Raw genomic sequence first — 12,731 nt, 5'->3', positions numbered from 1 at the left:
CTGCTTAACCCAAAGCACGAATCTAATAAAGTGTTCAGCAAACATCTCCATCTAGCATGACGAAGCAAATATCATCATCCAGTCCACACCGAAATCCCTCCATCAAACAGACGTCATTACAGTGGGCATGATGGCAGGTGTTGATTAATTCCTCCATGTAGTCTTCCAGGTCTCTTCCTCTTTGAAAAATACAAACAGTCTCCCTTTTCAATAACTTATTCCCCCTCCCAGGGGAACCTTTAATGGAGGCAATCAAACATTTCTTTGTTTGGTCCGTTCATCTGGCACAAAAGGTTGAAGGAAGAACAAGAAGATGATGATCAAGTTTCAAAAGTCTTTAATAATCTACTTCAAAGGAAGGCAAACAAAACACAACCTCTAACATACACGTGACCGGGAAAATGAACACCGAAAACAAAACAAATTAGGGAAATAATGACAATTACCTGTGGTGATAAATGAATCTCCATGACAACTAAAGAGTGGTGGGAAATTGATAAAAGGAACACATGTGAGTGAAAATAACAAACTAAAAGTCCATGAAAATGAAACTAACTAAACAGAACCGTGACAGCATGCAGACGAGCTGCCAATATTGAGCAGCTCTGCACTGGTGGAGACATGATTCCATAGCTGACTTCTCAGGAGGAGATAGTCCTGGTGCTTAGTGACGAAACAAGAAAGAAAAAATACTCCTGGCATCACAAAGTTAAATGGTACATACTGTATAGACAAAGGGTCCAGGACCTTTTGGACAATGATGAGGAACCACTAATCCACTGATGTGATATCACGCCCAACTGGATGTTTAATCTTATTCAACAAAACGGGGGGGGGGGGGGGTCGTTTCATACAATCAGATCTCCAAAACAAATGATCTCCAAAACACTGTTGTGCCCATATACATAATACTTTGGGAAACACTCTGGACCATTGGTCAGTCCATCACAAAACTAATACACACTCACACATTCATGCTCTCAATCACACCTACAGGCAATTTTAATAACTCCAATTAACAAGACCTACATATCTTTGGACTGTGGGGGTAAACTCTAATGCCCAGAGAAAACCTAAGCCAACTTGTGGAAAACATTCCCGACCATTCCTGTAATCATCTTGGTGTTATTTAGAATGGCATTTTATCAGATACATTATACCAATATAATTAAATTACTAATTATTGTCATTGTTTGAAATTAGGCTTTATGGAAAGTTCAGAAGATAATAAGTAGAAAGCCTTAGGGCTCGTCTAATGCAATTCAAACAGCCCATGGCATAACTAGAGTGCAATCTGTTACCCAGAAAGAAAGAATTAGCACTGTTTAGCGTAAACTGTAGGCCAAGACTGTTTGTCCACTGAAGTTAAGCTTGGTTAGTCTGGTTAGTACCTGGATGGGAGACCTCCTGGGAAAACTAGGTTGCTGCTGGAAGAGGTGTTAGTAAGGCCAGTAGGTGGTGCTCACCCTGTGGTCTGTGTGGGTCCTAACACCTTAGTTTTGTGACGGGGACACTATATTGTAACAAGAACCGTCCTTCGGATGAGACGTTAAACCGAGGTCCTGACTGTCTGTGGTCATTAAAAATCCCAGGATTTTCTTGCCCAGGGGCCTCTGTCCATCCCCATAGCCTCCTAATCATCCCAATATATACTTATTGGCTTCATCACTCTGTCTCCTCTCCACCAATAAGCTGGTGTGTGGTGGGCATTCTGGCGCACTATGGCTGCCGTCGCAACATCCAGGTGGATGCGGGACATTGGAGATTCCCCCCTTCTATGTAAAGCGCTTTGAGTGCTGAGAAAAGCGCTAAATAAATGTAACCAATTATTATTATATTATTCTAGTGATTGTGAAGACTTTGGTAAGCTGGTTCAGGTGTGTTTAATTAGGGCTGGAGCTAAACTCTGCTGGATGGTGGCCCTCCAGAAGCAGGAATGGACACCCCTGATCTATGGCAGCGCTTCTAATGCCTGTCCTGGGAACCCCCCACCACTGAACATGCATCAGTCACATCAAATTCAAGTTTTGCGGTCTCTACTAATGAGCTGATGAGTGTAATCAAGTGTGTAAGATGAGGGAGACATACAAAAAGTGCAATGGTCGGGGGTCCTTGGGACAGGTTTGAGAAGCACTGGTCTGTGGTGCTCATGCGGTCTGATCACAAACTCCTTGAAGCACCTTCTCTAAGGTCATTGTCAATGCGTCCGATAAGCTCTTAATACATTACAGCTTTGAAAGCACATTTTATCAGGAGACACACTTTAACTAACAGAACAACTTCAGGGTAGCATTATGTTTTCCACTGAAACTGCTGCTAATAAAATGACTACATAAAATAGACCTGTCAGACATAAAAATGCCCCACTGCCTGCTCAACATGTCAGAACCGTTCTGTGTATCGATGACGGACATTCACTTAATGGCCCCTAGTGTTCTAATAGCCGCTGAAATTACTCCACACTGCACAACAGGGCATCCAGCACTCTGTAGCTCAAGGCAGGTCGTCATGCGGGCTCTGTGAAGCTGCCAGTGTTCCTACATTTCTATTTCAAAAGAACAAGCGGACTCTTTGGTTACACTTTATTTCGATAGTCTTTAGACATACTACTAACTATAAGTAACTTTTCAACTACATGTCAACTAACTCTCCTTAGAGTATTAGTTGAGTGTAGTAGACTGCCAGTAGACTGTTAGGTTAGGGTTAGGAGAATAAGTTGACTTGTAGTTGTCAAGTTACTTATAGTCAGTAGAATGTCTGTTGGGGGATCAACAAAATAAAGTGTTAGCAAATATTAAGCAGACAGTTTACTAATACTCTAATGAGAGTTAGTTGACATGTAGTTGCAAAGTTACTTATAGTTAGTAGAATGTCTAAAGTGGACTATCGAAATAGTGTTACCGACTCTTTTTGTCAGAGTAGATGCCATATTTAATTTTATGAATAACAACAAGTAGGGATGTACCCGAGGCTGATTAATGACTTAACAACAAATATCTATTTGCATTACAAATGTGCTTTAATATGATGCTTAGTGCACTGGTGTAACTAAATGTTTTACCTCAAGAATATAATTTTTAGGAGCATAAAAGAGAGAAACTATAACTAGGAGCATCTACTTGTGATTGACCAGTACAGTAACCGTGACATACAGAAACAGCAGATTTTCACACAGACAGTGATTTGTAGAGAAAAACCAACCAGACACCAATCATTTTCAGTAAGAATTTACTACTCCATGTGACACTTTTGGCGATGCACAAAAATCAGCAACATGATGCAGTGGCTACCTATGGAATAGTACAATCGAGTGGAAACAATTAATAGCACCCCACCGAACAGAAAGTGCTTTAATCACTGTTATTGTGAATGGATCTAGACAGCTTCAATGATTTTAATGGGAGCAATTTTGTTTTTATGCTCACTTACAGAGTAGGCTAATGCAGTACATGGTCCTACAGTAGGTGCTTACCACTGAAAATATATATCTTTTTTTTTTTTTACAATTTGCAGACTACGCAGAATTTGTGTTTCTTGGACTTTTTCTTGCTGAGATGTTTCTGAAAATGTATGGCCTTGGTTTCCGTCTGTACTTCCATTCATCCTTTAACTGCTTTGATTGCGGGGTAAGTGCTTCTCTTACATGTTGAAGTTAAAGCTAAGATTTTTCTTTTCAATAAAAAAATGATAATCATGCAACCCCTATGTCGGATAAATCCTGGCACTGATCGAAGCATAATGTTATGCGTTTTTTGCAGGTTATTGTAGGAAGTATTTTTGAAGTGGTTTGGGGATTCTTCAGGCCAGGAGTGTCTTTTGGCATCAGTGTCCTCAGAGCCTTACGTCTGCTACGAATCTTTAAGATAACAAAGTAAGTTTATAACATTTATCCAAGGTATCAATTCAAGGAATTGATAAAGGTAAAAGTGTAAAGGTAAAATAATGACATTGTAAAGAACATGTATTATGTTTTATCAGGTACTGGACATCCTTGCGGAACTTGGTGGTGTCCCTCATGAGCTCCATGAAGTCAATCATCAGTTTGCTCTTCCTCCTCTTTCTGTTCATCGTAGTCTTCGCTTTACTTGGCATGCAGCTGTTTGGTGGCAGGTGAGAAATTGATTATGATATTAAAGCACCGACCTCTTTCAGTCATTCTTACAAACAAACATAAAACCATTCAACTACAGATACGCTGTACGTAAATATGACAACAAAACATTACATTATTTTATTAAAACATTCTCTACAAAAGAATCTAAAGGGGGAAAATACATTTAAATTGAGCCTCAAGACTGAGCTACCTTCTCGAACGCCTCACAGTCTTCACATACATGCACACACACAAACACGGTTTGCACCAACTAGTTAACTACTCCTGCCACTACATGTCGCAGTGTGTGTGTGTGTGTGTGTGTGTGTTACAAACGCAAATGTAATTTTAGCGAAATCAGTTGAAATAATTCTTTCTCTTCCACAGGTTCATTTTTGAAGATTACACTCCAACTAATTTTGACACGTTTCCAGCTGCCATCATGACTGTCTTTCAGGTATGACTCTTCAGATTACTATATTTTGTGTTGTTCTTCAATTAACATTTTAAATGCTTTTGATTCAAAAGGCTTATACACATCTCATATTCGACCTAATTAGCAGCAACGCTTTTAAACAGTTGGTAATGTCATCTATATTATAGATTTATTAAAGTTTATTCTTTATACTTTATTCTTCTTGCTCATCCCCTCATTGTGGCTGCCATTTTAAAATCATATGACCATCTGTTAGCAATTCGATTGAGGTTTACTCCTGTAACATGCCGGAGAAAGCAGGCGAAGGCGAGGATCTAAAATCACGTTTTTTTTATAAAGTAGCACAAGGTAAATAAAGTAAATCAGATAACACAGAACTTAAGGAACAAAACCATGAGGATCACAGAAGCAACCATTACATGTAAAACAACTGAAAAAGTAACAAGTGAAACACAAGGGATATAAAAAAATTGGGGCAAACAAGCTTAACAAGGTAATGAGGAAACAAGATACACATACAGAGACTTATCAACATGAAAATCTACAAAGAACTACAAAACATGCCTCAAGATAGGAAATAACAAAAGTCCTCACACAAGACATGGGAAATAGGCTGAGATCGTGACAACTCCAACATTGAATTGCTCTTTTTGAATTTCTTAATTCAACATAGATTCTTACTGGAGAAGACTGGAATGAGGTGATGTACAATGGGATACGCTCCCAAGGAGGAGTGCAGTATGGAATGTGGTCCTCCATCTACTTTATTGTTTTAACCTTGTTTGGGAACTGTATCCTTTTTAGTCATGACTATTTTCTATGTGAAAAAAAAATAGACAAAAGATGAAGGAAAACCCTCTAAATTTGTTGCACATGAAAACCGTGTTGCAAGTTTGAAACATCAGTTCAAATAGAACCTAAATTCTTGACGATGCTTTGAACAGACACATTGCTCAATGTATTCTTGGCCATTGCTGTGGATAATCTAGCCAATGCACAGGAACTAACTAAGGTAAGACAATGAAACTTAACACTTTGCATAACCGTTTCCTTTTTCTTTTCTTTAAAAAATTACAATAATTCAATAGAAGTAAAAAATGACTAGAAAACAAACAAGGGGGGGGGGGGTGCATGCATGCCAATTACTCAATGTAATTACAGTTTACACATTCAAAAGTACAGAAATTAATATGTAAAATATGAAGTCATACCTTAAATTAATTCTACTATATAGCAGGTATATCTAAATTATAAATGCATACAAATATATATTTGAAGGAAATACAATGGCATAACAGCTTTCTAATAAACATAATATGACACTGACTTTGAGGTAGAAAAGTATCCATTAAATAGTAACGTATAGTATATCTTTAATTATGCATTATGTATCATGCATTTATATCAAAGTATAACAATGTTTTTTTAATGTTAGTTCATAGTGTATTGTGTTATATTGAAGAGAAACATTTTGTGTTAGGAAGAAGAGGAGGAGGAAGAAGAGTTCTTCAATCAGCGTTATAAAAGCAGAGAATTTGGCCTCTCAGAGTAAGTTTTTTGTCTTCTTTTTTCCCCTCTGAAATAAGCTATTTTTCAAATTAAGGATGCAGTTTCGTGTCATGTATTAAGAAGCTGGTAAGAGAAAGCCTTCAAGTATCCAGCAAGAATTTGATGTTGACTGATGCAAATCTTCTTGTGCTTCAGACATGCTTTTAAACTTCTATGACACTATGCTACTATGTAATTTTTCAGACCCATCAAACACATGAACAGAAGTGTCATATATGAATGTACCATTTGTCTGTCATGTTTTTTGATCAGTATTTGTTCTGGTCAAATTTAATAGGGAAGAACACAAAAACACTTAAATTGGTCAATTGGAATGACAATCATGTTCTCTTTTGTCTTTAAATCTTGATTATTGAGGGTGTAAGAATAAATAAAAAAAGTCTTTTTAATTTTTTAAAATCTTGAGTTGCTAGGAAACTCAAGTGCCTACACCACAGGGGGAATAGTGTTTATTTTAAAGAGAGAAAAAAAAAACATGTTATTAGAGTTTGAGTGATTAGAAGCTTTGATTTAGTACAGTAGACAGTGGAGTTTAGATTAAAAAGTACATAACCCAAAATCACAGAAGTCAGTAAATGAGGAGAGGTCTAAACAAGTCCCCAAAAATCCTTTGGATTCTTTCTATGGTTTTGCATCTGACTATGTTCACAATGGCTTTTGGCAAGATAGTTTCATGCTCTGTTTCTTCGTCCAATGATACATTATAACCAAGACTTTGTCCATGCTCTTTTGCTCTTACGGCATTGTGATCATAGTTGGCATGTCAATTGCAGCATTCGTTTCTGTCCTCCTACTGGATCCTCTGTAGGCTGGCAAAGTAGTCACATTTTAGGACTGCTACCCAAAATGTCTGACTGCCAGAAGTCGGAGGCTGAAATTCATTGCAATTAATGAGCATGTCATAATCCATGAGCATGGCACACTAGGCCTTCTAAGACTGTTGATTTGCTTATTATAATTATTTATGATTGCCAAAATTTTACAGAAATTATGTATAGTGTACACAAGTTTGAAAAGTAGCAGTGAGGTAAAATCCAGTTTTGATTAAAACAAAGTTCCTGGTGACATACATCTTTTAGCCAGTGTCACCACTCCACTTGAGCTGCCTTAATTTTAGTTTTAGATTTTTCTGTTTGGGGATAGACTATGAGAAATAAGGCATGGGATTTAACCTGTCAGTATAGCATCAATTTCAATCACAAATGAGCACAATTGATTTGGCTGCATTGTACTTAACTCTCTGATGACCATGCAGTAAATATTTGCAAAGGCTAAGAATCCCTGAAGGTTCTTCTCTATTGTAGGTTTTGGCTTTATTTGGACCTTTGAGGCATCGATTTTTAACCATGATTGAACTGGCAGTACTTTATTTTTTTCACTGGAAATTCTCCTGGAGTACCAAGATGCTTAGTCTTTGAGTGTGTCACTACTACTCCAGTGCAGCACTCTGTTCCTTGTTCCCTTTCAAAAGCTACTCATAATGCTGTGCTTGATTCAGCGCTATCTGAACACTTTTTGTGTGACCAGCTGTGAAATATGTGTGTAACACGTTAGTGGAATTGACTTTGAACTTGCGTAGCCTCGGATAGTGACGTCATCGTAATGTGTGCTCGTCAGAGGCTATAATTTGATGTCCCACAAGTCTTTTTGTCTTTAGACCATACTGTGTATGTGTGTGACTAAAGCTAGTGTGTGACTGTCTCTCTGCTAGGAGTTAGTTTCACTAGGCAGTGTGCAGAAACTTCTCTCTTTTTCCTCTCACTCTTTTCAACAAGTGAAAAAGAAAAAGAAGATATGAGCGATGTGCAAAGTAAACGTTGTGTGCCTCCGTGTTCACTGCCCATGCCTGAATGCGACACCCATCAGTTTTGCTTTGTGTATTTGGGGGAAGAGCATGCTGCCCTTGTTTTTGATCATGGTGAGTGTGAGCGCTGTAAAAGTTTAAAGTGCTTAGCGTTTGCTTTGCTTATTTCAAAGGGTTAGCACCCACAATGCGATCGTGGGGCTCGCATGTTGATTGGCTGAGAAGCGAGAGTTGGGTCTTTCCCTATCGCTTGCTCTCTCCAGATTGCGATGTCCTTTTGCCTGACTACCAAAGCGTACCCCGCCGCTTCTTCAGCTCGGGCAGAGGACACTAAACTTGTGAGTTCGCCGCCTCAAAGCATTCCTCCCATGATAAAGCGCAGGGGGAACTACTCAAGGCGGTCATTTGTGCAGTGGCCAGATTACACTGGCCCTAGAAACAAGAGACCCCCATTCGCTTAAGCGAGTTAACTCGTTTAGAAAAAATATACATTGTGTGTCTTTGTGCCCTCAACCTCGACCCATTCGACTATCGCGTGTGCGAAGGCATGTGGTTATATGATGCTGCCTCAGATCAGAGAGACACTCGGGGGCTATCACATTTCAGCAGCAGGTCAGCACTGCACACTGTGGTTGTGTTACAGACATATCAGGCTGATCTTTTGAAAGATTTAAGCTCAGCCTTTCATCTAGACCGTGTTTACTTGTCTGGTTGATATTTGGCTGCATTTAATGCTAAGAAATTAAATTATAATACTCATCTAATTTGAGAAGTTAGAACCTCACAGTGCTCCTCCTGTGATAAAGCGTGTGAGAAGATACTCAAGGTGAGACTCGTGCAGTGGCCAGATTACAGCTAGACTGCCCCTTCTTGAGGATCTCCCTGACGTTAACTCGTTCATGGGGAAAACCTTATTCTTTGGGTGTCTTTGTGCCCTCAAAGTCAACTTATTCGACTATCAGTACTATGGGTGCAAGGGCGTGTGTTTATACGATGATGCCCCAGTCCGAAGAGACTCTCAGGATATCTCTTATCTGGAGCTCATCGTCACTTCAGTTCAAGTCAGCGCTCCCCACCAAGCCCTGCATAATAACATCCAGTGATTTTCAAAGTGAGTTTTTCCTCACTTTGAAGACTGTTTCTTCTGGCTTTAACTTCTCCAAAGAGAATTGATGCAGCATCTCGTTCCCTTCTCAGGGAACAACAGTTACACTTATAGCCTGAGATGTTTTTAATACTAGATATTAGTTTACAGAAGCTTGGCTACTTTAACATAGTATTCAGATGTGTTAAGGACAACTGTGCATCTTTTGTCAGTAGAGAAGAAATGGATGTTCTGATCTCTGCTGAATTATATCAGGACTAAGATGTGAAATATTTTGAGCAACAGAGAAACACATCCAGTTGACAAATAATTATCATTTTCATTTCAAGTGCAGTTTAATTGTTTGACTAGTTTCTCTCTTCTCTAAGATGCTTGCATAATGGCACATACAGTTTTAAGTTAGTTACAGTTAGGCCAGTCGCTGTAGTGGGTTACCTGTCTAGTCTGAAGCTTGTATGTTTTGAGTAGATGCATAGAGAGAATATGAGAGAAAGGGCACATGATAATCGACCTACAATTAATCTAGTTATTGCAATATTTAGACATATAAAAGTATACTTCCAAAACCACTGGATAAAACTCATCGACAACATTGATTACAGTTTGTGCATTTCACACAAATGCGTGATGTGGCATTAATGGTACTGAAGTGCCAAAGAACCCTTTAACGTTTAACTCAACTCTGGCCCTCGAGTTTAGCTCAAACCTTAATCAAACTCCCCTGTCTAATACTTTCTAGTAATCCTAAAGACCTTAATTCGCTTGTTCAGTTGAGTTTGATCCAGGTTGGAGTTTAGCTGTAGGACATGGGGTTTTTCTATCCATCTATATGAATTATGAGTTGACTTGTGTGCAGTCTGGCAATATGCATTGTTTGGTTTGTCTTATTTACAAATACACTAATGGCTTATTTTCAATTAATCATTTATTTGATTTCATGGACGACAAAAGAATACACATAATTGTAAGTACAACTGTCTATGTATCTTTTTATCTGTCGTGTCTGCCATTATCATTGCATTGTCCATCTCATTAACTCTCCAAATGACCTGCTGACATGTAGATCCTTGCACTCTGTTTCTCTTATTTTTTCCTCTCGATTTTTTTTTTCATGCAAGACTTTTCCCCTGGTTTTCTCTTGAATTGTTTTATTTAGCCTGAATCGATAGCCATTGTTTTTATTCTAATTTCCAGATTTTTATCACACACCCTTGTGAATTGTGATGTGCATGCTGCAAATGATATAACTCTTGTGACTGAGACATATCATGTCCACGCAGAAGGAGACGGAGACCATACTTGTACAGGAAGCGGGCCATCCACCGAGGACGACCGTCTCCAGCAGAGGCAGAGGAGGAACCTGCCTGCAAACAACCGGAAGAGCAGCCTGTGAATGCTTTTGCTGGCCGCCGTGAGAGACGCAAAAAGATTAACATGTCCGTCTGGGAGCAAAGGACAAACCAGCTGCGGAAACGTCGCAAGATGGCCAGTCGTGAGGTACTGTTTGGCAGTCCCACAGAGGATCAGTTGGACACTCCAGTGAGTGATCATCACCAACAGAGCTGCATGTCCACTGAGACAAGCCCTTCACACTTGCCAGAATCACCAATGTCTGTGGGGATTCCCCTGCCAGAGCCACCCATGTCTATCACTATTCCTCTCCCTGAACCTCCAGAGTCTGAGCCGTTGCCCCTGATGGGATCGGGGCTGGAGGAGAGGCCGAACATTAATAGCCACCATTCAACTACAGAAAGGAAGCATCGTGTGGCAAGAAAGTTTCGGGCTGCTGCCATTGCAGGGGTAGCAGAGGGTGGGCGACACAAGCGGCACAGACATCGAGAGCCCAGAACAGAGAGCCGAAATGCTGAGAATCACCAGCAAATTGGGTGCAGTGAGAAACAGGCTGAAGAGGGTGAGGGTAAAATGGAGGAAACACAGTCTAAAAACATGATGCACATGCATGAAACTGAAATGTCTGGCAAGCAAATTGAGAACCAGGAGGAATGCACAAGGTAAGGATTTACCAACTACACAACTAATTTTATTTAGCAAGTTGCTAAGTTCACATGCTAGTTTCACATGTCCCTGTTGACATTCTGTTACTGTTGTGCTTTGGTAAAGAATTAATAATTAATTAATTTAGAAATGTTAGTGGTACAATTATAGTTGAAAGTAACTCCCAGCTTGGTTTTCTATTTGTAGAAGTTGTTCTGCAAGGCACAGAACAGAGCAACGTTATGAGTTATCAAACATTCACACCTGTACATTTGTATTTAAGGGAGTTTGTGGGAGATGTGACAGGACTTTCCCAAGCATCTGGCCTTCAGGAGCTTCAGTCTGTCTGCACTGGAATGGAGGATCAAGCAGAAAGCCACAAAGAAGACTTTACATCAGAATCGAAATACATCCCAGGGGAAGTCTCAGACATTGAGAACAACGGCAGCTATCTTAACCAGGATGCGTGTTTAACAGAAATCTGCATTAAAAGAGAGACGTCAGCCCAGCCTTTGTTGGAAATGGCACCAATGAGTGGTATTTGAGCTGATTCCATCCATCCATTCTGCTTCTGTTTTTTTAATTGCATCTTTACTGTGAATAGTATGATTCCTCTAGATTCTTCTTGTACAGTTTTTCTGTTATATCATACCAATTTCTAGAGTGTCCGATGCTTTGGAAATGAAGCACCAAACCAAAACAGTTTGATGGTAAACAAAAATATAATATCTTTAAAATGTTTTTGAAATCAATCTAATTTTGATATTATAATATAAAGCCCCTAATACGTCTAGCTTCTTAAGTGACAGGTATGCAGCAAATACTATGAAGTTTGGTTAGCATAGTCTTTAATGTTAATGTTTTCTCCTCCCTTTTACAAGTTTATCTAAGGACATGTAACTGGTCACAATTTAACAATTTAAATCATGTCATGTGGTTACAAATGCATTTTCAAAATTACACTTTTCCATAATGTTTCTTAATAAAAGATAATAAAAGCTGCGTGCATAAGGATTATAAAATAAGTATCAGAATGATGTTTGGAGTACAGCATATAAAGCAATCTCCAAAAATAATTTTATCTGAACTATTTCCATTTAGCAACGTTTTTACCCTGTAACTTTATCAGAACATACGTGTGAGACCCATTACTATAATACAATGTGCATTATATAACAGTGCAGTGAATGAAGTATGAGTTTGAAATTAGCAGTTTTCAGCAATGAAGTGGCCATTGTGTTTGGTGTTTTTTCAGTAGGAAATTCTTAATGATCAAAGTGCAACAGTGAAGTAGTTCAGTGGCTGATGGTGGCTGAATCCTGAAGGGGGGTGGACTGCAGCCATTGATTCTGTTTGCAAAGCGGATCATTTGCTAAAGTGGGGACAGATTCATTTATAGAGACACAGAAGTGGGTCATCAATGCCTGTGGCAATCTCAGAAAATAAAGAGCAGTTTGTCTTTAGAGTATTCCGGTCCATTGCTGTAGTAGTCTTGGTGCTGGGTGCTGCGTGAAATCTAGGTTAGTGTTCACTCTGGCAAATCTACAGTAAATCTCATTTGGATTATTTACACCTAATATATTTGTACTTAAGCATCACTTCAAATGTATATTTCAGCATGTGCATGCCATAAGTGGAATGATGCATCTCAGATAATCAAAATCACAAGAAATCATGGTCTAGATCAAAACCTGGGAGATACAGAGCCTAGCAACAGAGAGTCTAATGA

At 39.1% G+C, this 12,731-nt stretch overlaps 2 protein-coding genes across 2 annotated transcripts in view; one reads left to right on the top strand and one right to left on the bottom strand.

Annotated features, from left to right (window-relative positions):
• The window catches only part of LOC306998452 (uncharacterized protein), a 460,366-nt gene that overhangs the window by 379,151 nt on the left and 68,484 nt on the right, over positions 1 to 12,731 (bottom strand). The window lies entirely within an intron of this gene.
• cacna1eb (calcium channel, voltage-dependent, R type, alpha 1E subunit b) overlaps positions 1 to 12,731 on the top strand; it is a 138,182-nt gene that overhangs the window by 69,307 nt on the left and 56,144 nt on the right. The window contains exons 12-20 of the mRNA XM_079614372.1: positions 3,514 to 3,626; positions 3,759 to 3,871; positions 3,979 to 4,110; positions 4,481 to 4,550; positions 5,203 to 5,320; positions 5,474 to 5,541; positions 6,010 to 6,077; positions 10,288 to 11,019; positions 11,286 to 11,539. Of these exons, the coding sequence (XP_079470498.1) occupies positions 3,514 to 3,626; positions 3,759 to 3,871; positions 3,979 to 4,110; positions 4,481 to 4,550; positions 5,203 to 5,320; positions 5,474 to 5,541; positions 6,010 to 6,077; positions 10,288 to 11,019; positions 11,286 to 11,539 (1,668 nt within the window). The remainder of the gene's footprint in view (positions 1 to 3,513; positions 3,627 to 3,758; positions 3,872 to 3,978; positions 4,111 to 4,480; positions 4,551 to 5,202; positions 5,321 to 5,473; positions 5,542 to 6,009; positions 6,078 to 10,287; positions 11,020 to 11,285; positions 11,540 to 12,731) is intronic.

This window comes from Phoxinus phoxinus (genome assembly GCF_949152265.1).
Source record: "Phoxinus phoxinus genome assembly, chromosome: 5".
Classification (NCBI taxonomy): Eukaryota; Metazoa; Chordata; class Actinopteri; order Cypriniformes; family Leuciscidae; genus Phoxinus; species Phoxinus phoxinus.
The sequence above is the reverse complement of the archived record's forward strand: the minus strand, read 5'-3'. Positions and strand labels throughout refer to the sequence as shown.